A 27,424-nucleotide genomic window follows, 5' to 3' on the forward strand; every position below is an offset into this window, starting at 1 on the left:
TTTTTAAAACAAAACTGTTTCGTTAAGCTTTAGATTTTAGTAAACTTTTTTGAACTTAAGGGAAATCTTAAATTTCACAAAGTCTACCTCAAAGTAACATAATTCTTCCAACTACTGTTTTTGTGATACTTTTAAATTTTGTACCATAGTATCTTTTGATTATTGTTATGACAACATGACAATTTGGTTCTTTACCAAATTACCAATTTTTATAAATTACCAATTGAACACCTTTCACCCCTTGAACCAGCAGGTTCTTGTTTTATACTTAATTAGACTGAAATAAACCAAGTAAAACAGTAAGCTACTTGGACATCTTTTTAAATATCCAGAGAAAATTTCCTTTTTCCTAGTAGAGGTTTGAAAACCAATTTCTCTCAATATTAGTTTCCAATATATTTGGACACAGCTATAATGGCATCCGTGGTTTTAGAATGAAGCTTTATGCTTTCATAAAATGACACATCACCCGCAACAGAAAGGGGGGAAAAAAAGGAATTTTGTCTGCATTGATGACAAATGTGTGGCTCTGCTCTTCCTTATTTTACAGTCAGTAAACATTTCTGCTTATGTTACCCTTCCACTATTTGGTTATTTCATAATCCTTACAAACTTAGCAATGCAGGCAGCCACTAGCAAGCAACTAAACACAAAGTGAAATTTATAATGAAGCTGCAAGTAAGGAATTTAGAAATGGTGAAAGAATAGGGGGAAGGAGAAGGAATAGACAAATAAAAGGGAGTGAGTTTCTCGGCCACCATGCTTCCTTTCTCTTATTTTTTCAGACTAACCATGTCCTTATATCACCAGAATGTTTGATATAATTAAAAAAAACTTTAGTCATTTTAATATATTGTATTGTTAATACATCTCATAATAATACAAATTATAACAATCACACATGTCATATTATCTTGTTGTATATTTCAATTTTAAAACTGTTAAAATTTGTTCATTATCATAGTCTACTGCTCTAGCTGAAGAGCTCACAATTTTAAAAGGATGAATAAATGAACATTGATTAAAAACTTTGGAGGAGGTGAAGAGCTTCCATCGGCAATATACACTTAAAAATGGCAGCATGCATCTGTCCTTCCTGCCCTTGCTTGTCACACCTCAATCTACAGACACTAGGTGGAAAAGGTAGAACACACTGGTGGTCTTCCCACTTCTTTTGGTCATTATGACTAAGTCAGTTGGCACACAAGTGAAGATCTCCCATAGTCTGTTTCCACTGAATGCCGTTTAAGTCAAACAAGGTTGCTGACCCCTCTTGGCTAGGCTCAATTCTCTTGCTCCAGAAGAAGGAAGATAGGGATAAAAGAGAAGAACTTTTTCAGTGGACCAGTAGGAAGACAGGCGAGGTATAGCAAGTCTAGTGCAAAGACAGGTGATCACAGTGTTGTAGAGAGGTAGCTGTGTAGTGAAGAAGCCAGCTCTGGAAAACAGTGAAACAAGGGAGGAATTCCAGGACACAGCTGGGCAAAACGGAGAAGCCAGGTCCAAACCACACAGATAATCCACAATGTGGCTAAGCCATTCATAATTTAGTGATAGTATGGTTTTAAATATTTCTTTATCTGGCTATCTCCTACGTGTCCTTCCAGACTCAACTCAAGTGTCACCTCTTCCAGTAAGCATTCTCCGAACCCCCACTGATATTGATGCCAATGTGCTCCCACAGCACCCTGCATTCACTATTACCATTGTACTACAATTATTAATCACATATTTCCCCCAACAGACTGAGACTGTGAGACAGGGGGTCACATTTTTATTTGTAATTTTATTTCCAATGCCTAGTATATATCAGGAGTCCAATATAGGTTAAATACAAATAGACACATACTTGGTGTTTTCTGTTACTAATTACAGCTCATCTAAATTGTTTTCTTGGTGCCAACTGATCTCATCTTTCATATAATTTTAAAGCATAAAGAAAAAAATCTTACTATACTAGGTTATTAAACATTACGGTAACTGTGCTCTTGTTAACCCCCAAATTATGTGACACATATTAATCTGCCTTTAATTCCTAAAAACAGTTAAATGATACTTACATTCAAAAGCTTCATCACTATCATTATCTTCATCTGAACTGATTTCAGCATATTTTGGCTTTTCATTAACTGTGCTACGCTTGCGTTTGTTCATTTTCACACGTTCACAAAGTGGCATGGTAGATTCAATTTCTGCCAGGAGTTCGGGGGGCAATTCTTTTAACACTGATTGATCTATACTACCTATTAATGAAAGGTAAAAAAGAAATTTAAATCTGAAGATAAAATTTAACCAACTTAGCACTATAAAAAACAAATCTTTTTATATTTACAACACAAATATTAACCCTAAACACAAAAATCTTATGCATACATGTATATATTTATATAACCTCAAAAATCAATGTTATTAATGTAATAACAAAATTAACAAAACTAATGTAATAATAAACTTAATTATATAGTCACTTTTCCTAAAAGGTACTGGCGCCTTGTACATGTTGGGCAAGCACTGTACCACTGAGTTACATTGGCATCTCTATGTCATAATTTTTTAAAGACTAAAGTCTTTACTAGGTCTAGGGCAGGTTTCCATAGCCTGGAACAAAAGCAGCTCTTCAGTACACATGGTAAGTCGGAGGGCACTTACCACCTCCTTATACTCCGGTATAGTTCTGACAGTTGCCTACGGTGGCTGGGTAAGAGCTTTATAGATCTTTACCTGCCACTGTCTATTTGAGAAGCAAATTAGTGTCTTTAGAATCAAAAAAATTTCTTTGTAAGGACAAAACAGTGAACATTTTAAATATGACAAGAGTCTGTAAAGTAGGATCAATAAATCAAAATATTTTAAAATGATTACAAATGAAAATAGTAAATTAATTCAAGCTTGTTATGATAGTTTCACATTTTCCAATTAAAGAGTAATGACAGAAAAATCTATCAACAAACTATACTGAGAATCATTAACACCATATAAACCTAGAGACATAAAACATTCACATAGTTGCTATGAAGAAAATATTTGTTAGTATTATTTTGACTACTTAAAATAGAAGCAGAAGTAGCAAATACTATGTTTTTCAAGACAATTTACCTTTGAGGACTAATAAAGGTGACAATTTTACCTAACTTTACTTACCTATGTAAACCTTTGTGTGGAAGACTAGAATTGATGCCTTACATAATAGATTTTATAAAATGGAATCAAATAGTTCCTTAAGTTTACAGCAGGAAATATCAGCAACTTGTAACCAACATTAACACTACCTCTTGTAACATTCAAATAGCAGTGCTTACATTAAAAAAAAAACAAATCATGACAGAAAAATAAATGGGTATTAAGATATATTTCCCAATCCCAAGAGTCTACATTATTTAAGATACAGCATGAAAACCAATTTTGAGAATATACCCTTTGCTGTTCTGAAGGTCTTACTCAGTCTCACAAAGGCTCTTCAAGCCTTCTCAGTCTTCTGCTCTGCTATGGACACAGATGGCAGGGTTCTACGGAAGACACAGGTCTAGTGACTGAGGGTGAGCAGAGGACTCAACCAGGGACTGAACTTCCCAGTGAGTGGATATTGAGAGCTCGTGAATGCAAACCCAAGGTCACAAAAGAGGTTGGTGTATGTTTGAGCACTAATTTGATAAAAATAAAACGACAGAAAATTGGGAGGGAAAACTACATACTTTTGGCAGAGCCTCACACATTAAGTCAAAATAGCAATCAAGTGAAATGTTACTGGTTGCCAGCGTAATAAGAAAGAGGATCTGTGCATAAGTCAGGTCACAAGACACGGTCTTAATTTAAGGGAGAAGGACACAGCACAAGTGTATAAAGTTGCCTTAATTTTGCTTAAGAATGTAGATGTCTTAAACTCTGCCAGGAAACCTAATCTTGTTCAGTCTTAAAAAAAAAAAGAAAAAGAAAAAAAAAAAGAAAAGAAAAAAAGGGGGGGCAGGGGGGATGGAGAGCTACCAGCCATTTATCTTGGCATCAGAAGAGTTCTCAGGGTAAACGGTGCAAGTACTCTATCTGATGACATTGAAGCGACAGTCCTCAAAATAAGAGTTTCAGCAGTTTATGCACCACTGTGTCTTCTTTTTAATTTCCTAGTCATTTTCTCTTTAACATTATTTTGATGTAATGTGAGTATGCATGCACACAAGCAGAAATATGCATGCCACAGTGCATGTGTGGAGGTCAGAGGACAACTCTAAGGAGTTGGTTCTCTTCTTCCACTATTTGGTTCTTAGGGATAACACAGGTTATCAGGTTTGGTAAAGGGTTGTTACCTGTGGAGCCATCTCACCAAGCCGTTACCTGGTAACGTTCAAGCTGTGACTTAGAAGCAAGTTACAAAATTAGTTTTATGGTTGTCCTTTCTTTGTTTCTTTCTTTCAAGTAACTATGGAGCTCTGGCTGGCCTGGAACTTGTTACGAAGATCAGGCTGGTCTCCAATTCACAAAGATTCATCTGCCTCTGTCTCCCAAGAACTTTTGCTGGAAGTCTTATGGTCCTGAGATTATTTTTTATCAATTCAAGCTCTGCTTCCGAGTTACACACACACACACACACACACACACACACACACACACACACACCATTTTCTGACCTGTGCACACTCAGACTCTGCTAATGCAACAAGTAGTCTTCAAACTTTTTAGCAATACCACTGTTGAATATTATTCAACAAAATAAAAGAGCCACACTAACGATTTTTAGTTTCGGCCACTATACCCTTAAAATGCCCCCAAAGAAGAGTTGATCACATTGAAAGATAACTACAAAAATTGTTGGTACTGAAACAACAATATTTACTTACAGTCATTTACAGAAAAAGCTTGCAGGCCTCCTCCGATCCACATCACATATACTTAGTTAAAAATGAAACAGTCACACATATCCTATCACTGAACAATCTATAAAGTTTCGATCATCACAAAATCTTCTGTTATGTTTTTGGGGGAGTTACTAGGTACTGAAACTAGTATCTTGAGCATGTCAAGCATATGTTCTTGTAAAGCAGTTTACTTAATGAAGACAAATATCAAGGGATTAGTTGACTTGTACCATGAAAGAACAATATTATAAATGAAACAGGCAAAAGAAAACCCAGGGTTAGCATTATAGTTTTAATTTTGACATCAACATTATAAAAATTTCAATGTTCAGTTGCCAAATTACTACATGGAAGACTGTCAGAACTTGTTTTCTGGTAAGTAATGTAAATGACAACATACTACGCGAGACAGAAAAGTAGAAATTAGGGATTGTATGACCCTTTTTCTGCCATGTACATATCATGACAGTAATGAAGTGCAGCAGGAGCATCCTAAGAACACATTGCTTACAAACAATAGACAGATAAAGACATTTTAAAATTGGATTGGCTGCATTCCTGTATATACAGTACAGCTCTTATTACAATATCCATTTGCTCCTCCTAACCGTACAGAGCAGAAGAAAGCTGGTTTTTCAGTTTTCAAAAATGAACGTACAAAGCTTTGAAAGGTTCTTTATTTTCCAAAGTTTGGATTCCACTATTTCCAGTACTATAATTTTATATAAGTAAGTTTAAATGAGAAATTCAAAAAAATTAAAACATGGGAAGACAGAGTATTTGTTGGAAAAGGTAGGAAAGCCTGCATTTAGAATACGTGTTTTATAATCAAGTAAAATTTATTGTCTTGACAGCTGCACAAACTCTTCAGCAAGGCCACATTATTTCTTTTAGAATAGGGATTTGTGTATGTTAAAATTCATTTCTTTCACAAAAGAAGAACTTTTTTTTATGAGAGTTATTTGCTAACCCTTTCTGTCATCAAATATGCGATGGCTAATATTGATTATCAACCTGACAAGATCTAGAATCAGCTCTGAGACAAGCCTCTGGGCATACCAGTGAGGAATTATTTAGAGCAGGTTAGCTTCTAGTTAATCCTCTAAGGGACTGACGTGAATGAGTAAATATGAGATGGGAAGACCCTTCCAAGATTTGGTAGAGGCATTCCCAGGTCCTGGACTATGTAAGAAGGAATAGGCTAGGTGAGCACCAGTATTCCACGCTCCCTCATCCTGAAGGCTACAATGTGACTGGCTGCTTTAGTTTGTGTTATGTTGACTTACCTGCCATGATGGACTTGAACTAAATAAATCCCTCTTCCCACGTAAGTGGGTTTGGTAAGAGTATTTTATCCCATAACGGAAGAGTAACTAAGACATATAAGATGCCTATTTCTGCATATCTGAGAACCCTACAGAAACTGTGCTGTGGGGTGACTTGAATTACAAACTGTTTTAAGTAGTAAGAATACCTTCAGTATATGTTCATCTCTCTCATTGTGGTACTAAACTGAACCTATAGCCTCAGCTACTCTGGAGCAAACACCACACAGAGCTCTATCTCCAGCTCAATCCATTTAATTTGTATGAAAGTCTCTACTGAACAAATCTCTTTACATTAATAATAATTACTGCATATAATTTGACCAAAAATTTCCACAAATGGAAATAATGGACACAAAACTTCAAAATACTCTTCTAAAATCACACCTAACTAGTAGATACACACATGAAAAACTCTATAAAAAATATTCTCCCAACACTTTCTACAGATATTATCAACACTAAAGTCTTTATGTGAGATTTTTGAAATGAGCATCATGAATCTGCTAAAATGAAACCAATTTCTATTGTGGTATTATTAAAGATGCTTAGTAGTATGATTTATAGTAAAGAAAACAGAATCCTATTCCCTAGTTCAAGAATTCAGACTATGCTACAAACTCACTCAGAAACAATATTCTCCACAGAAGCTGAGCAAAGCATAGTTCTATTAGATGAGACTGGTAAGGGTGGGGTAAAAAACAACACATTTTAATGGTAGCACATAGTAGTTCAACGACTACAAATGATAACGTTTTGAGTACTTCTATCCAAACGACACCGATTACATCATTGCTAGTCAACACTCCTACCCAGAGAAACTTAGCTTTAAAAAGAAGACAGCTCAGTCGATAAAGCTCTTGCCAAGTAAGTGTGAGGCATGCTCACATCCCTGACACCCATATAAGAGCCACATGGGGCTCATCTATCACACTAGTGCTTAGAGGAGACTGGCTAGCCAGACTAGCAACAGGTGTAGGCCCATATTTCTATACGGTGTGACAGCTAGGTACTGACCTGATGATATTTGTAACTGCATATAAGATGTTGAAACAAGTTGGTATTGACCAACAACGCCGAGAATCATGGTATTGGCATGATGATAATGTTTGAAACTATGTTGAGAGAGGTTTGATACACCCTGTAAATGTTGGGCTTTAATGCATATGTTAAGAATTTTAGATTTGGATACAACGTAAAAGATTTAAGAGCTGTTCTATACTAGCTAAAGAAGCATTCTCAATTCAGGCGATTCTCTTCTTCTTTAAATGGGAGACTATAGCCTTTGGGAGCATGATTATTCATAAATATTATAATTTATCCTGATAAGAAAGTATGGCTCTGAGATACAGAGCCCAAAAGGTATCTCTCTCCCTTAATCTTTTTTCTTCACAGAGATCAGCAGCCAATGACGGGTTTGAAGCTTCTTCTTCTCAGATGCCTAAGACAGGAACTCGCATATATGGACGCTTGCTCCAGAGAGGGGAAATTTGGGTAAATGAAGAGGTCTTTGCCCAAGCCAGGCACAACTATCTGTTCAGTTGCAGAAGCACAGGTTTTATTAAAATTAATAAGAAAGAATGGATTGTAGGCCCTTATTTCTATATGGTGTGACAGCCAGGCAATCAAATCATAGTTCCCCACCCAAAGTGGTCAGGTAACCTTCCAGACAGGCTGTTGCTACCCTAACAAAAGGTCAGGATGTTGCTCTGCTCCTTTCTTTGTAATCTGGAGGATGCCTGAAAAGAAGTAATAATTCAGCCTACGTGACAGAGCTAGATACTGACTAGGAAGCTGTGACAGAAAGCACAGGTAGATGTGGACATGACTAAAAGCCATTCACCTGGTTACTAGGAAACAGAATGCTATTGATTTTCCCCCTCAGTTTGTGTCTTGATATATAAGGCTGTTTGGGGAGTAAAGCAGAAGAATTCTTCAGGATGTGAACTCAGGATTTCATGAGGGATCTCTGAAAATCTCCCTCCCGATAAAGCCATGTGAGTTGTGTCTTTATTCCTGCGCCTCCACGCCGGTCAAGAGAGATAGTTTATGTTGGGGTCTGGTCCAGAGAAATAATTTATGGTCCGGGCTAGCATTGGACCCTGATAAATAGGTGAGCAACTTTCAGGTTCAGTAAGAAACCATGCCTCAGTAAATACAGCGAAGATCCATTACAGCAGACACTTGATATTAACCTCTGACACCCACGCCAAAGTGCACACACATGAGCATAATAACAACCCAGATACACCACCACCACCACCACCAAAGAGAGATGTCCATGCAAATAGTAAAGGATATTCTTGGAGATACTAAATCAAGTAATGGAGAATAAGGTAACTGAGAGAAATCAGAGGGAGGAGAAGCAAAAAACATTTTATAACCTTCCCTTTTAAAAATAGTTTTGTTTCAAAGATTTAAAAATTTTATTTTTGTCCTTTTGTGTGTTTTGCTTTCACATATGTGTGTGTACCATGTGCATGCCTGGTGCCTGTGGAGGTCAGATGATGGCATCAGATCTCTGGAGCTAGAGTTATGGATGGTTGTGAGCCACCACGTGGGTGCTAGGAATTGAACCTGGGTCCTCTGGAAGACCAGTCAGTGCTCTTATCTAAGGATCCATCCCCCAACCCTCTAGTGAAGAATTTCTGAGATAACTTCTGAGTATCTATTAAACTGTTAAGGTCTATGTAAGGCAAGCTAGCTATCATGCCACTTTTAAAGGATCATTTCATTATTTAATATTTTATTTGTAGATATACTTTATGTAATAGTCTGATAAAACAAGTATTTTGGCATTGTATATACTGATACAAATTTAAGACATTAAAAGGTTCTTCTTTGTATCACAGGATCAAAAAGATATGTTGAAACAAGACTGACATGGAATCTATTGTGTAATGACTACAACTCAAAACAAGGCTGAAGGAAAGTGAACACACAGGAATATGACTAGGTTTCTTTTGTATTCTAACAGAAGTCAGGCAGCTGGCGGGGCAAAGAAAGTTAATACAAAGTTTAGAGAACAACAATTTGGAAATTAAGTAGATCTTGTTATAATGTAACTTGTGGGAATGTAAGAGATCACTATATACTTTTCCTTGTTTGCTTTTTTTTTTTTTTTCCTTAAGGCAAGGGTTCTCAGTGTAGCTCTGGCTGTCCTGGAACTAGCTCTGTAGACCAGGCTGGCAGTGAACTCAGAGATCTGCCTGCCTCTGCCTCCCAGATGCTGGGATTAAAGTGTGTGCCACCACTGCATAGCTTTTTTTCAGTATATACTTTCAACCTATACACAAAAGCCTTATCTGAACATAACAGCAACATAGTCACAATTCATTTATTAGGCACTTATTATGTATGAAGCAATACATAAGATATTAAGTCTATATACATATTACCTCACTGGTCAAATGTAACTATTAGTTTACATTCAATACCCTCATATTGGAGGTAGATTTTTATGGTTCTTTCAACAAAGGAAGTTACTAAGAATTTCTGTGCTAGGACAAAAATTAACTATAAAAGTATCCCAGGAATATTCAGACTAATTCTTTTACCTAACTGGGTTCAACTACAAATAATAATAACATACACAATTGTCTAATTGTGTCAGCTTAGTAACAGATATAAAACATATACAAAAATAGAATGTCACTAAAAACAAACAATAGATGCTGATTCTGAGACAGAACCCACACTCCCCAATCTAATGTACTGTCTGGAAGTAAATCTGAGAATGGAAAGATATTCCTACTAAAGTCCTAGCTAGGTGAAGGCTGTGGTGCACACCATTAGTCACAGCACATGGGATGGGGGCAGGGTCAAGTATATCTCTGTGAGTTTGAGACCAGCCTTGCCTAAACCAGCTCCTGCCTCCTGAGTGCTGGATTACCCTCCAAACTATATTCTCTGTAAATATATTCTCTGTGGGTTCCAGGATAGTCAGGGCTACATAGTGAGACTCTGTCTCAGAAAACAAAATATCCCCAAAATTCTGGAGATTGTAATTGCAGATCTATTAATATATGTATACAAATAATATATATATACACACAAATATCCTTATCTCTCTCTCTCTCTCTCTCTCTCTCTAATAGGTAGATACCTAGTCTATTTATTAGTATACTTATTAGTATGACCATATCAAGCATATACATATAAGAAACATGCATTAGCATTAAAAAGATGTGGAAAAACCATGCAAAATAACAAAACAATTTGGAGTTTGAATCTTTGTAGTTTGTAGCTCCTTCTCAGCAAGTGCCTTTGCCCCCTATACTCTTTTTGCTTGCTTTGTGTTTTGAAACAGGTCTCGCTATGGAGTCTTGGCTGTTCTAGAACTCACTCTATATACCAGGCTGGCATACAGGTCACAGAGACTTCCCTGCCTCTCCCTCTCCTTCTTTGTATAGGATATCATATCTAGTTTTGGTGGCAAGAAACTCCTTATGTAGACCAGCCTGGCCTACATCTTGCTGGGATCCTCCTGCCTCTACTGCCCAGGTGCAGGCGGTAGAATCACAGGCTTGCACCATCACACCCACCTCTACACACCTCTTAATGGTCTTTAGCAGCTGTAAAGGACTTTGTTAAAACAGAGCTTCAAAAGAGAGGTAGTCGACACTTTCCACCTTTCTACTTACTCTATTAAATTATATACATATTCATATTTTAAAATCTTATTTATTTTATTGTGTGTGCTTGCATATGTCCATGAAGTGTGTATAAGCCTGGCATGCTTGGTTCAGTATTTGTGTAAAGAAAGTAAACAAACACTTGGGAGACAGAGGCAGGCGGATCTCTGTGAATTCGAGACCAGCCTGGTCTACAAGAGCTAGTGCCAGGACAGGGTCTAAAACCACAGAGAAACCCTGTCTCGAAAAACCAAAAAAAGAAAAAAAAAAAAAAAAGAAAGTAAACACAATTTATAAACTTTGCTCTTTCTTTCTACATGTAGATTCTGGGTCTTGAACTCAGGCTGCCAGGCTTGCACAGCAAGCACCTGTATTCTGAGTTTTTCACTGGTTTTTCGTTTGTTTGCTTTGTTTTCTGAAACAGTAGAGCTAGTTGGCCTAGAACTCACTCTGTAGACCAGGATTGCCTCAAGCTCACAGAGATCTGCTTGCTCCTGCCTCCTGAGTGCTGGATTACCCTCCAAACTACACTCTCTGTAAATATAAGATGTCCTAAAACCTTCAGTGAGAATTAAAGGAAATCTTCACCTATCAAACAAGCAAACAAACAAACTTCATTTAAAAGAAACAATTCTTGTGCCATTCATATACTCAATATTACTTTGTATTATTTTAAGAAACAACTGCAGAAAGACACATTCAAGTTAAACACCACCTATTAGTTTTCTAGTTCTGACTGCTCTAACAACCCAAGAAGGGCACAGATGATAGTGATTCAGAAAGTAATCTTCATTTTTGAGAAACAAAAGTGAACGTTTGATATGAATCTAGAAAAAGTAAAAACACATTAGCCATAAGTCACTTTGAATGAAGAGACTTTTATAATACTATTTTCCTTGGTAGACAGCTCCAATAGTATGCTTCGAATAGTCATAATTATACCCTCCTCTTCTACTATACTGAAATGTTACACAGTTGAACTCTGTGATGACACAGATCTTCTCTGTGCTGAACAATATAGTCAATAATCATACTTGACTACAGAAAAACAGATTTTGACATTTAATTTATGTTAATTTCAATTAAAATACCCAAAAGGCTACTGACTACCACACTGGATAGTAATTTTAGATTTCATATATTTGTTTATAAGTATAAATTTAAGTTTTAAGTGATGGTCACAGAATGAAAACCTAAAATTAAACAAACATTTTGCTTTACTGCCTTCAGAACTATATTTTATTTAGATTGTATTATCAGATTAAACCCAGTTTAAGGTCTTGCCACATGGAACCATTAAAAAAAACCCACCAAAACCAAACCTGTATTTCAAACAGTTATACAAAGGAATAAGATTACATTTTCTTCAGAAACTGCAATTATATTCTCAGTACTTAATTTTAGTCGGGTAACTAACTAGAGAACTTAATTCAGCAACCATGCAAAAATACACCAGCTTCAACTTCACAAACCAATAATTTAAACCCGTTTTAGAAGGAAGCACCATTCCCTACCTTTTTATATTCTTAAGTTACAAAAACTATTTGACCAACTGCCTCCCCAGGAAAAAACTTTTAAATAACTTTATAAATAATAAAAATTAAAATGATTCATTAATAATTAAAACACGAAGTCTACAGTGTATGACAATTAAAAATCATAAAACTTGTTCTTGCATGCCATATATAGCTTTACTGAGCTGTTTGAAACTAAGTACTTCATTGAATAGTGTATCTCTATAGTCAAAACATCTTCTTAAGTCTAATGTCTACCATAACACATCATGCACTTGATTAACAAGTAATTTTCAGAAATACCGGAAAGCACAGAGAATGCCTTTCTATACCCAGACAGAAAGTAAAATTCATGACTGCTATGACTAGTTGAAGTACACTGGAAGAAAAGTTTACTAAAAAAATTTAATTTATATTCCTGAAAATAATTCACTGCTGTCTTATATATGAATCCTGCATTTTCATGTATCAGCATGATATGATTCAGTTTTAAAGATTTTTATTGCTTATATTTAGCAAACTTAAAAAGTACAGTGACAGTGGGAGTGTTCTTACCTTTGTTTGACTTGGATGGCTTATTCTTGATAGACTTAAGGGAACTTCTTGCTTTATCCTCTCTATCTTTAATTAGCTTCTGGACATCATCCAGCGACAGTTTTTGCAGAACAACTACAGGCTTAGCGCCTTTGTTTAGATCTTCAACTAATCCCATTTTTTCTACTTTGTCTTTTTGCTCTCCTTTCATGTCCATTTTCTTAGTTTCCTGAGTAATATTGCCATCTTTATCCCTCTTGATTTTTGGAATGACAAAATTTTTCAATGCACCAGACCTGCCCCCCAACAAATAGCTTGGAAATTCAGCCTTATTGTCAGTGTGCGCTTTATTACTGTCTACTTTACTTCTGTTACCCTCTGTCCTTTTGTCATCTTTACTATTTGGTGATTTAAAACCAGGTCTTGACTTATTAGTATCTCCTTGTTTTACGCGAGGACTATCTGGTCTTGATTTTTGTTCCCCAGGAGTTCTGTCCCGTGAGTCCCCTGATTCATGCCTGTGTTTTCTTTCTAGCTTCTCAGGTTTTGAACCATCAGATTTAATGTTATGTTCATTTCTACTAGAAGATCTCAGTGTTTCTGGTCTTCGAACCCTTGACTGATCCCCCCGATGTCGTTCTGACTCACCCCTGTCGTCTGATTTCTGTTTACTATCATGGTCACGTCTTAATGACTCAGATCGCCCATCAGGTCTCTGTTTTAAGGCTTCAGCTCTTTCTGATTTTAAGCGAGGTGAGTCAGATTTGATATCCTGTTTATGCTTAGACACATCGGGCTTTTTCTCTGTTGATGGCTTTCCAGCATCCCTCCTATTTTCATGCCTGTGTTTTGGGGTTTCAGGCCGGCCTTCACCTTTTTGCTTTGGAGTTTCCGGCCGGCCTTCACCCTTTTGCTTTGGAGTCTCAGGTCGTCCATCACCCTTCTGTTTTGGGGTTTCAGGCCGACCTTCACCCTTTTGTTTTGGAGTTTCAGGCCGGCTTTCAGCTTTCTGCTTTGGGGTTTCAGGTCTTGATTTTGTTGTTTCTGACCTGGTATTGTTTTGTTTGTTGTCATTTGGTTTTGTGTCACATAGTCTACTTTCATTCTGCTTAGGCTCAACTACAGTGCTCTCATTTTGTTTGGATTCTGCAGCTTTGTTTTCATTCTGTTTAAGTTCTTCTGTTTGGGTTTCAGTTTTAGTTTCTAACTTACTTTCATTTGACTTTGTCTCCACCAGTTGGTTTTCATTTGGTTTAGATTCTGACAACCTACTTTCATTTTGTTTCGTTTCACTTTTGGAGAGCTCAGGATCAGACTTTTTTTTAGGTGTCTCAGGATGGTTTTCTGGTATAGACTTAAGACTTCCAACAATATCTTCCTGAAGAACAGAACTGGGTGCATCATTACACTGTTTGATTTCTTCAGGCTTTTTTATGGAGTCTGAATCCTGAGTAATAGAAGCCTGAGAGTCCACTCTTCCTGCCTGATGAAGATCAATGCTAACCATTAATGCTGGCCTTGACCCATTTCCCGTAGAACCCGTCTCCTGAGAAGCTGGTCTATTACCTCCTGTAGCACCCCCAGCCTCCTGTGGGTAAGAATCTTGTTTTCTTTTTTTCAAAGGTTTATCTGAAATTTAAAGATAAATATTCAATATCAGTAACAGACATATTCTTATCTTCCTAAAAACAAAATATATTTTTTAAAAACAGGATGACTACTTTTAAAACTAAAATTTGAGATCTATATGCTTCTGAACTTCAATAATTAATATATTATATCAATAATAATTCAATAGCATTTTGATTACATAAGTATAAGAATACAAATGAATAGAACTTGTAATACACACATTAGTTTATATATAAATGACCCAAGACTAGCTATAAGTCATATTTTCACCTTAGATTATTTTATTATTAAAACAATCAAGAGTCCTAACTCTGCCAAATACAAGAACACAATCTTTTACTACACCTAATAAGACATAAAAAACAGAGAAAAATAAAAGTAAAATGTAGATGCAGTTGTGTCACCAAAGAAAAGCAAATGATAGAATAACAAAATACCCTGATTTTGTCATTATACTTTAATCCAGAATTCACACTCTTCAGATGTTAATTAACAGTGCACATGGAACTTAAAAGCTAATACACAATGTTAAAAATAAAATCGAATAAAGAAGTTATATTATAGGCATTCTCAGAAACGTGGCACTTTAAAAAAAAAAAAAAAGATAAATCCTGTCTTTCTGTTTGTGTGTTTGAGACAGGGTCTTGTTCTATACCTTAACCTGGGCTAGAACTTATAACTAACATAGCCCAGCATGGCCCTGACCTCTGGCTCCTCCTGCCTCAGTCTCCTGTGAAGGATATGATAAGCACTTTACTCAGATAAATTTTGTGTTGAGCAACTTTCATGGACAAAAATGTCTTTGGGCTTTTCATTCTAGTGGTTTATATTATCGACCACAGGGGGGAAAAAGAATTACAGTATTCTGAAATGATAACACATTTATACTAACCCAAATCTACTATATAGTAGACTTGAAGCACTTTTTAGCAGCTATGCATTTCTGCTTGTTTGATTCTATTTCTAACTCAGAAGATTGGTAGTACCTTGTAGTTTTTGTCTACACAATTTATTACCTGAACTCCTTGACTATGTTTTAAAGTCATTTTTAGTTATTTTAAGAAGAGAATTTCTAGATTCTCTGATAATATCCATTATTTGGGATACACCATTCAAGTGAACACTGTTAAAAGGTAAAAACTTCACAGCAGCAGGTGAGACATCATTATTTTACTGTAGCAGAATAAAATCCTGAAAACATTTTTAAAAGTTATACTGTGTCTTTTATATACCAAATTTCATTGTTTGACTCTCTAAGACAGAAGGAGCAGCTCATTCCAGTATAAAGTCTAATCAAATGTAATGAAAATGTACTTCTGGGCTCAGTGCTTGCCTAGAGTGCACCACAGTACAAGTTTGATCTCCAGGACACCCCCCACCCCCAAACATACAATCTGCTCTTTCTGTTACACAGAAGTAAAAAACATAGTCATGCATGCTCCACTTCTAAAACAACAATAATAAAAATGTTATCATTATTATCATTACATTGTTTTTCCAAGTTCCAAATAACCTGTCAGCTAAGAGAGCCTTTAACTCCAATACCTGAGGAAAAAATTCTCAGAATACTAAAATTATGTTTATTGAATCCCTTTAAAATATTGTTACAAAATTTTTAGTCTTGCCATACACCACATAAAACAATTCCTAGATTACAAACAGAATGTCTTCACTAAGATTATCCCTTAATCCTTTATGACAAATCCAAAAATTCATACAACTTAAGACTTCTACAGTTTCAAGGCAACAGATTTTTGTGAATGTCATTAAAATAGTAACTTAATCATATTTTGAAACTAATATAATTAACCCCAGGCATCTAAAAATTTGTTAAATCTGTGCCTCATTCTTTGATTAGTATATTTTTTCAGAAATAAATAATAGCTTAGTAGGTAGACTATAAAATAATAAAAAATTCTTAGAATTTATGGATCATTAACTTCATTTTAATTTACATGTTGTTATTAAAATAAAAATTTGGTAAATAAGTTATTTCAAAGAAATTTCTTAAACTAAAGATTCTATGAATAACAGCAGAAAAGATAGTATGTATATAAGCAATGCAGTAAAGACTAAGAAAGGATCTTACATTTTTTATTATAAAGAAAACATTGCTGGACACAAAGTTTTAAACCAGCCTCCCTCTTCCTCTTCTCATCCCCCTTTCTCTCTTACAGTCTCATGCTGGCTGTGGGACTTGCTATGGTGTCCAGGCTGCCTCTTCTCATCTTCCTGCCTGGCCTTGCAATTGCTGAAATAAAGGTATGGGCCACCAAACTAGGTCTGAATTTTTCATCTGTTGAAAAATACTTCATCGTTTCTATGAAACTAGCAATATTTTATCATTGTTGCAGGGAGCTGGGGGAATTGGAAGAGAACTTATTTTCTGATTTCAGGGTCGGCTTCAGTTCTCCCATGGCTCTGGATGGCTCACCTTTGCCCATGTCTGTCTTCACTGTATCTATCTACATACCAATGGAAGCCCATCTGTATAGAGTAATGTTAGTATTTGGGACACTGATTACCTTTAATTCTGAATCTTAACATTAGCTATCAGAATTTACCACACTCCTGAAGAAAATGTGTACAAAGAATAATTTCAACACCATTTGTCATTTAGTTGTGAATATTTTGAAAATAAGACTCAACCTTCCAAAACTTCTAGCCTCTTTGACTTATAAGAAACAAATTTTAACTGTTACTAAATATATTTTAAACAAAATGTAAACCTACTCAAAGCAAACACACAGAAACTGACTAGAACAAATGAAAATACCCACACCTAACCAACAGCACAGGCCAGGTGGCTCGCTGTTTTACTCTTGTCCCAAAGAGCAGTACCTCTCTTTCAAATAATAGTAGGTAACATAGTTTGACTATCTCTTATCTGGAGTGTATGGGACTGAAGTGTTTCTGATTTTTAGTTATTCAGACTTTGAAATATTTTCATGGACTTTCCTGGCTGGACACCCCTAATCTCAAAATAACAAAATTCATAATGCTTTGGAACCTGAAATTTTGATGCTCAATATGTTTTATATGTGAGAGAATTCTGGATTTATTTATTTTTTGGTGGGGGAGAAAAGCAAAGAAGCTCAATCTATATTTTTATATATTTCATATATAAAATTTTATATATTTACTTCTTATAAAAGTTACAGTCAGAGTATTTCAACATTATAATAAACATTATAGGAAGGTAGGCCATTCCTTACATTTGGTGATATGGAAAACACACCTTGGGAAAAGAAATACACAAAGATAAACAAAGGAATTCTTTTGATAAAAAGAAAGAATATTTAGCACACAAAGGACAAATATAATTCTGATAGGTCATCCTAGAAGCAAAGATGAACAGTTTGTTTTCTTTTAAACTTTACTTTATGTACATTGGTGTGAAGGTGTCAGATTCCCTGAAACTGGATTTTTCAGACAGTTGTGAGCTGCCATGTGGGTGCTGGGAATTGAACTCGGGTCCTCGGGAAGAGCAGTCAGTGCTCTTAACTGCTGAGCCATCTCTCCAGCCCCTATGAACAGTTTTTTTTTAAATATCAATGTATATAATTACAGATGCTATAAGCATGAACAAGGCAGATCAAGAGAAACTTAGTTTGGGAATAGTGTAACACTGGGTTGCAATTAGTCTTTTAGTGTATATATTTATGATGCCCAAAGAAAGAACAGGTCAAATGAACACAAAACCTAACATCCAGAAGAGCAGTTTTGCCTGGGTGTAGAACCAGGTAATCTTAGGCTTAACCACAACACATGTAGAATATTTAAGACTAACCTATTACTTTTCTTAAATTCCAGTTATCAGTTTCTATTCTTAATTATAAGAAACAGGGTTTTAGTTTCTGTTTTTTGTAGAAATCTTTTTTCCATAACAAATAAATGTCATGACAAACAACTCAGACCCAAGAAAGGGCATGCAACAAAACTCCAGACTAAACGAGTACTTCAGTGTGCTCCTTGTAATCAGCAATACAACAAAAAGTTGTCAGAGCCATACTCTAGAATACATTAAAAGTTAACTTTAGACTTTAGTTTGAAAACATCGAAATAATGATAAGAAATTATGAATTAATTTCAAATGATTATTTTATCTTTCCAGGGCTCATTTAGTAAAAAACCAACTTCAGAAAATTACACTTTTACTGATAACTGTATGTACGACCTTGAAACACTATAACATACAATTTTAATCTCTCTATTTATTACTTCCATATAATTTATGTACGACATAATAAGAACTGATGTCAGAAAACAACTTAAAAATGACAACTGTGACATGAAGTTAGTAAGGTCTACTTAATTTTTATAGTCACAGAATGTATATGAACTTTCACTAAAACTATATGCAGCTATGTTCTCTGAGTTTCAGTTAAATAGCCACACAATCACTGATTATGGAGAAACTATTTAAATGATTCAAAGTAAAATATGTATTACAAATTTCTGAAAGAATAAATTGTAATTGCTTTGTTTTATTCTCACAAATAAGTTGGGGGGAGAAGTAAGTTTATTAATAAGCAAATTATGCTTAGTATAATTACATTTATTTTTATACCACTTTCTAAAAATTTTTATTTTATGTGTATGAATGTGCTGTTTGCACATTATGTCTTTTTACTACATGTCTGTCTGGTCCGTGTCAAGGTCAGAAGGGGGCATCGGAGCCCTGGAACTAGAGTTATGGAAGGCTGTGAGCCACATGCGGGTGGGTTCTGGGAATCAAACCTGTGTCCTCTACAAAAACAAGCACGCTTAGCTGCTGAGTCATTCTCCAACCCCTTCACTCCACTTTTAAAAAACAGATTTATCTTATTTTTGCTCATGTATGTGTGTTTATGTGTATGTATGTTATGTGCACACATGTCAGCTGCCTTCAGAGTACTGAAGAGGGCATTGGCTCCCCTAAAGGTGTAGTTAGAGGTATCTGTGAGCTGCCAGATATGAGCGCTGAGAACCAAAGCCTAATCCTTTAAAAGAACAGAATTTGTTCTTATTTACCAAATCATCTCTTAAGCACCCCCATTCCACTTTTAAAAATAAAATCTCTGGTTTCAACAAATATGACATAATGAAAATCGAGAAAAAGTAACAAAAGTGTTTGCGATTTCTTCTTGTCAACAACTACTAAAAATCATTTAAAACACTACCCACCTCCCCCTTGTTTCCAGAACAGACTCTCCCTTAACAAAAATGAAATGCCACACAGAAATTTTGTTCTCTACACTACTACTATTTCTCGTTGGCCAATATCTGTTTCAAAACTGTCATAGTAGTCACAAATTTTGTGTAGATCAATATTATAAAGAAAAGTTGAATGACTTAACATACACAATTTTTATAAAAGCAACGAATACAATACTCAATACAATCTATACTGAAACTCAATCACAAATTAAAAAAACCAACACTTTCTTATCTTTAGCAAGCAAAGATTTATGACCAAGGTTTTCAAAAGGCAAAATGCAAAACAAAACAAAAACTACAAAACAAAAATACCCCTCAATCATAAAAGACTCCAGTTCTCTAACCAGTAAGATAAAGACAATTGTTCCTATTTATCATTTACTCTGCAAACATTATAGTATAATAATTCTCCAACAATGTTGACAATTCATCGTGACAGAAGAGGTAACATGAACCTTCAGCATATGTTTTAAAGAAGAACACAATTAGTGATGAACCTTTCACATAACAGATAGGCAAAATGAACTCTTCAATATCAAGAAATAAAATTGAACTATAAAGCATCCCTTACATTTGGATAATCAAATGTATACACACATTGGTAAAGATATCAAATTCATAAATTATACTAGCAATCCTAGTAACTCATGTATCTTGCTTAAAAATTTTAAGGGATTTTATATCTAGCATTCGCCAAATAATTAAACACTAGAGAGTTCTTTTTTTTGGTTTTTCGAGACAAAGTTTCTCTGTGGTTTTGGAGCCTGTCCTGGAACTAGCTCTTGTAGACCAGGATGGTCTCGAACTCACAGAGATCTGCCTGCCTCTGTCTCCTAAGTTCTGGGATCAAAGGTGTGGGCCACCACTGCCCAGCAAGGGTTATTTCAATTTGATTATGAAGGATAAAGCAAGCAACAAGCTCATAATACAGGTATACCTTCAAATTGTGCCCATTATATACTAATCCAATAAAAGGTGAACACTTAATTGTGAACACCATCAAATGATCTTTGATCCTTAGGATTTGATATTTAATATTAGCTTAAACTTTCTAAAACTTGTTATAAAAACTTTGCATTATCAAAATAGAAGAATCCTAAACCAAATGGAGTATGTAACTTACTAATAAACATACACATAAGATGTCAGATATACCCACTTTGTATTATTATTATTATTGTTGCTGTTGTTATTGTTGTTGTTGATTTTTGAGACAGCGTCTCACTCTGTGGCTCAGGTTGGTAACAAACTCACTATAAAGCAGTCTGGCTTTCATCTTGCTGCAGTTTTCTGACTTCTGCCTCCCAAGTACTGAAATTACAAGCATCAACCATCACACCTAGTTTGTGCCCTGCTTTAAAACAATGGAATGGTAATGAACCTAATTCTGTCAGCATAACTTAGAGAAAATAAGTATAATATTGAAATAGCAATGCTTGTTTTAGTAGAAAAGTAAAAATAAAATCATATAGTTCAAAATTGCTAATATATAATTGCCAAATTTGATATAGTTGTTTCAGATAATGAATGGAGCTCACACATGAGAAGACAGAAGATGTGCGTGCCCCTTGTTGAAGTTGGAATAAAGAGATTTCTTACCTTTATCTTGAACTTCCTTTGAGAAGCGCTCCCTTTCAATGGCTGATTCTCTTTCTATCCGCTCAATTTCAGCCAGTGCATCCAATTCTACTTCATCATATATCGGCCCCTGCTGTGATACCTGTTGCTGATTCTGTACTACAGAAGTCTGTGGTTGTTTCGTAGCAACTGAAGTGTTCTGTTGTAAAACAGGCACTTGGTTTGCTGGAAGGAATGCTGTTTGTTCTTGCTGCGACAAACACTGAGCAGCATTAAGTGGGCGGTTTACGTCCTGTGGAGTAATGGGTGTTTTTGAAGTCTGTCCAGGATACTGCACATTAAAAGGAATATCATTTTCTGAAACATTGCTATTTTCCATACCAGATAGCATATCCTCTTGCTGGTCCATATCTGAAGATTTTACACGAGAAAGTCTTAACGTAAGTTTTGTAGAGTCCTTGGTTGGAGAACTAATTATATCATACATTGCAGCTTTCTCATTCTGGTCTTTTTCATCCTTGCCTAATTTCATTTTCTTTTGCTTTTTTTGTTTTCTCTCTGGAGAATCTAGCAAGATATCTGGAGGAACATCTCGAGGTGATGAACAAGGTAAAGACTGAGATTGTAGAATTAAAGGTGGTCTTGATCCTAGAAAAACAATTTAGCAGAAATAGTTATGCTACTCTAACACATTTTATTTTTGTGTAATAAAATATAAAGTGATAGCATAGTTAAGTTGGATCAAATACTAAGAAATCATCTAATCCAAGTACTTTGGAACTGTAGCTTGAACTATAAAAGATACATAATATACTACTTCATTTAATTTTTGAGACACAGAATCATGCTACCCAGGCTGGCCTGAACTTGCTAAGAAACCAAGACTGACTTAGAACTATTGATATTGCCATCAACTTTCTAATACTGCAATTACTGTGTGTACCACCATGTTTGATTAACTCATTTATTTTTAAGAAATTTCTTGAGCATTAATGTCACAGTTTTGCTGAAAAGGAACCTGTTCACAGAAGTTAAGAAAGTTTTATAAAGTTAAATAGCCAGCAAGCATGAAAAGCTAAGGATCAGATTTTTTTCTGTCTGCATTTTTACATTGTACTATGTATGCTTTTTTGCTTCAAGTTTATGTGGCAAATTATATATATATATATTAGAAAAAAGCTTCAAATTTCAGCAATTTACCTTAAAATTAAATTAAAATAACAAACAATACACTAATATTTCAAGACTATTTGGAAAACAACCTGATAAAGTGAAGTTTAGGCTTTTGACATATAATGCATTTAAGATATTTTGAAGTTTTCTATCATTTATCTACCCATGATCCATCTTCCCCTAAGTGTCAAAAGAAAAGCAAGATAGTTATTTAGATTACCCATCTGTTCCTTTGTTATCCCTTCCTTAGAGCCATCAATAACTTCCTACCTTGACAATACTTGAATGGGGAAATAGCTAATTGTGGCAGAAACTCTACAAATACACTATCTTTCAAGTTTTCTTTTCTACAAGTTGGGTTTTTAAACCTCTCAGAATGAATCTATTTATAGAACTGAAACATCACACACGGCAGCCTTCTCACTCTTGTCTTTTTATCGTTCTTGCCTAATTTCATTTTCACTCTTTCTTCTCTCTCTCTCTGGAGAACCGAGTGAAACATCTGCTGAAAATGAGATCTTCAACCTATCTTGAAGAGATAGGTTCAGACTTTACTTTATAAAGAATGTCCTTGAGTTGGAACATTGCCTGCATAAAGAAAAAAAAATGCTCTACCATATGGGACAGAAGTCCATATTAAAACTTACAAGGAAATGATAAATCACCAACTATCTTACAACTTATTACCTTTGTCTTCCTTCCTTCCTTCCTTCCTTCCTTCCTTCCTTCCTTCCTTCCTTCCTTCCTTCCTTCCTTCCTTCCTTCCTTCCTTCCTTCCTTCCTTCCTTTGTGCTCCCTCTCTCTCTCTCTCTCTCTCTCTCTCTCTCTCTCTCGTTGTTGTTCCTCTGTGTAATAACCATGGAGGTCCTGTCTGGGAACTCTCTCTGCAGAACAGGCTGGTCTGGAACTCACAAAAATCCACGTCTGCCTCCTAAATGCTGCACCACCACTGCCTGGCTTTATTACCTTTTTTCTAAAGACAGGGTCTCATGTAGCCTGGGCTGCCCTCCCAAGTATTGGAATCAAATGTCAAATGATAAAAAGTACAGTGGGGATACTGACAGAAATCTTGAAAAGGAAGTACAGAAAAGGAACCTGTAGAGATACAACAACATCAACTCAAACAAAACAAAACACAAAAAAAAAAAAAACAAGAGAGCTAGCCAATTCAATATGAAGTAAATTTTTTCAAGTGGACAGATGAATCTGATTAAACAGTTCAAACATTTAAGAGAGGTTAAGAAGGTTATGACTGTGAAAGGTCATTAGATTTACTAGTGAGAATGATATTGTATTGTATATACCTAAGAATACTCTAAGAGTTTACTCGGATTTTGCAAATATAAAGATGAACAGTTTAAATAAATTGGAACAGATTCAAATATCTAGATAAAATATCTAATTTTATAAATATCTGCCTGAAAAATGAAATATAGAGAAGGAAATTCTAGTTAAAATAATACCTTTAGGTGTTCCATCACTTCCAGCAGGAGAACACACTGGCTGAGGAGACCTCAAAGGAAAAGATGTAGCATTCCTCATTGTTGAAGAATCACCATCCTAAATATGAAACACAAAATTTCTATTTGAATGCTAGGAAAGGCCTTACTGAAATCGTAAGGACAACTAATAGAGACATAAATTACTGACAGGTAAAGTGTTGAAATTCAACAATATAATTCTTCTGCACTTTTCTGTTTTCTTCATGGTATACCTTAGAATAATTGAAACTGTATCCAAAAGAATCAACATCTTATGCATGACAATGAATAAAGAAAACTGACATTATGAGCATGCTCCATTTTGGCTTGTTTTCTATAAAAGAGATTATGCGAAGAATACCCTATGAGACTATAAACATCTTGAGAGCAGAGTCCATTGTCATCTCTGTTGTGGTTACCTATAGAAATTTACATAAAAGTGCAGTTACATCTACAATACGAAAATTTCTTACATGTAAAATAGCTTAATGAGAAAATGTTAAATATGAAGAAGGGAAGAAGTCCGAATATAATTTAGAAAGAAAAAAGCCAAATACAAACAAAAGTTTGCTACCTGAGAAAATATTTTGGTATAAACACTATTAAATTAAAACTAAAATTTAATCCTGCTCTACAGATTAAGCCCTAGATATGGTGTTCATACCTAGATTCTTAAAATCTAGTATAATTCTCAAGGCAAACTAGATATCCTTCACCTGTGCTATAAAAATGCTGGACTACAAGACAGATATCAGCCGTTACCACATTTATAACTAGTACATTACATACATCACTACTTAGCCTGTGCACCATGTGTAGGTAGTCGTCACTTGAGCCATGTCTAGGGTTATCAGCATGATGATTAGCTGAGTTGCCAGATAATGGACCAGAAACTTTGTTATCATGGATGTTTCTCAAGCCACCAGCAACAATAGGACTTGATACTGATGCTGGAATAAAACATTTTAAAAATATAAAAATCAACTAGAGGAATTCTTAGAAAATAATTACAAGAATATTTTAAACATATAAAAATTACAAAGGATATAATGAACATTTATGTACTGATCTTGGATACATAGCAAGTTTGAAAAAAGCATGAGCTATTTAGGACCTTACATCAACAAACCAAAACCTAAACAAAACCACAAACACTGACAACAAATCTTAACACCATGATAGATGTCATTCAGACCCATTTTTAAAAGAAGTGTCACACCACAGACATGGGTAAAGCTCTCTATATTTGTGTTTTCTCTAGTCTCTTCTCTCTTTATCCCATAGACCACTCTACTTATGCACGCACATCTTTATACTTTTATTGTAAGTAAATATATTCTCAAATAATACAAGTAAGTACTGTTTTGAATATAATGTGCTAAATGGCTTGTTTATAAATTCATTTACAACTTGCTTTAATTTTTTCAGACAGGGCCTCATGTGGCCCAGGATGGCCTCAAACTTGATATGTAGCTAAGGCTTTCCTTGAGCTTCTGGTATTCCTTCCTCTACCTCCAAATGCTGGAATTACAAGCCTGTGCCACCACACCTAGTTTTATGCAGTGCTAGGGACAGAATCCAGGGCTTCATTAATTTCAGGCATATAACTTCTTTTTTCATAATGTATTATGCTATGATTTTTCCATTTCGTATATATGCAATCTTAAGTTCATTTGTTTTAAATGAACAATTACATATATTTTGCTGTATAATGTACACAGTGTATTCATTTTTATATGGGAACAGTTGGATTATTTAAACTACTGGGTGTTACTATTTATGATATAAACATGAGTCTTTTTATAAATGTGCTTGTAACTTTAAAGACTTAGATTAGTAAATAAAATTACTAGTTACATATGTTTGTAAGTCTTTCTGAATACTTTCAAATAACTTTTACAAATTACTTCAGTCCCTTAATTCAACAGTAGTATGTGTAAATTCCTACTGTTTTATATACTTACCAGCAATTTTTGTGATTGAGGGTAAAAAATATTCTTGATAGCCATTTTACTTTACATTTATTAATTAGCAGCAAAGCCAAGACTTTTTTATTTATACTGTCACTCATATTCCCTCCTTATTACCAAGTCATAGAAAAGGTTTCTACATTTTAAAAAAAGTTTTATAAAAATAAAATTTACTTTTACATATATAGTGGGTAAATGACCCAATTAAGCTTTCTTTCTTAATTGTCTCACCATAATTAAACAAATAACACCCCTATTATATATAATACACAAAAGATACTATATATAATAATTTATATATTATATATAATACACAATTATATACTATACAGTGTATAATTAAGTATTATCTCCTAGTAAGATACATATGAAGTTTTCATTTGCTTTATGGGTATGTTTCTAGACACTATCACACTGCACTTTAGCATACATTTTTCCCATGTCTGTTCTAACAGTACAACAGATTTGATTCCTGTTATATTGAGCTATTACAATACTCCTTTTAAAAATTATCCTATCCAAAAAGAGAGGCCAGCTGGATGTGTTAATTCATACCTTAAATCCCAGCAATTCAGAATCAGAGGCAGGCAGATCTCTGTGAGTTAGAGGCCATTCTGGTCTACAAAGCAAGTTCCAGAACAGCTATGGCTACATAGTGAGACCCTTTCTCCAGAATAATCAGAAACCAAACATAACAAAATAAAACCTCCCAAAACAGGCCATGAATTTGAAAGAGAGGAGGCATATATGGGAGGGTTTAGATGGAGGAAAGGGAAGGGGAAGTGATGTAATCATAAAATAAAAACATCACGATAAACTGTTCTGCCTATTCTTAGACTTCTATTCTTTCATATGAATTTTTAGGAGTTGCCTCTGTTTCACAATACACTCTGCTTCAAATTTCTCGTAATGCTATACTGAATTAAAAGATTTGGAAAAAAGCAACCTTTATCTCAATATTCTTATCTATGAGAGCAGCACATTTTCACTTTTTATCATATTGTTAGCAAAGTTCATACACATCTTTCACTAATCACAGGACATCTTGCAGTTTTTGTTAGGAGTATTACTGATAGTTAAAATAGTATCTGTAATTGCTTATTGATATGTAAAATATGGTTAATTACATTCAGGAACTACAAAGAATGCCTTTATTAAACATAATATCTTTTCTGTAGCATCTTTTGAATTTTCACCAAGATATTTCTATACCCAAAGTGGTATTTCATTTCTTCCGTTCACATGCATACATATGTAAGTATGTATATCCACACACCGACATTAGATATGTAGAAAGGTCATATGCAGCTCCTCTATTGTGTAGGATACCCATTATCCACTAAGTTAGAGTGGTGTTCAGATACTCAGGTAAAAAAAAAAAATTATTTATTTATTTTTTTTAAAATTTCTAATTTGAGTCAGGCGATGGTGGCGCACGCCTTTAATCCCAGCACTCGGGAGGCAGAGGCAGGTGGATCTCTGTGAGTTCGAAACCAGCCTGGTCTACAGAGCTAGTTCCAGGACAGGTTCCAAAGCC

General features: G+C 35.0%; 1 protein-coding gene across 1 annotated transcript in view; it reads right to left on the reverse strand.

Moving 5' to 3' along the window:
* Window positions 1-27,424, reverse strand: part of Nipbl (NIPBL, cohesin loading factor) — a 161,413-nt gene that overhangs the window by 59,489 nt on the left and 74,500 nt on the right. The window contains exons 7-11 of the mRNA XM_005356741.3: window positions 24,707-24,867; window positions 23,900-23,996; window positions 21,285-21,911; window positions 12,876-14,483; window positions 2,061-2,243 (exon numbers count right to left, since the gene is read on the reverse strand). Of these exons, the coding sequence (XP_005356798.1) occupies window positions 2,061-2,243; window positions 12,876-14,483; window positions 21,285-21,911; window positions 23,900-23,996; window positions 24,707-24,867 (2,676 nt within the window). The remainder of the gene's footprint in view (window positions 1-2,060; window positions 2,244-12,875; window positions 14,484-21,284; window positions 21,912-23,899; window positions 23,997-24,706; window positions 24,868-27,424) is intronic.

This window comes from Microtus ochrogaster, chromosome 19 (genome assembly GCF_000317375.1).
Source record: "Microtus ochrogaster isolate Prairie Vole_2 chromosome 19, MicOch1.0, whole genome shotgun sequence".
In the NCBI taxonomy this organism is placed as follows: Eukaryota; Metazoa; Chordata; class Mammalia; order Rodentia; family Cricetidae; genus Microtus; species Microtus ochrogaster.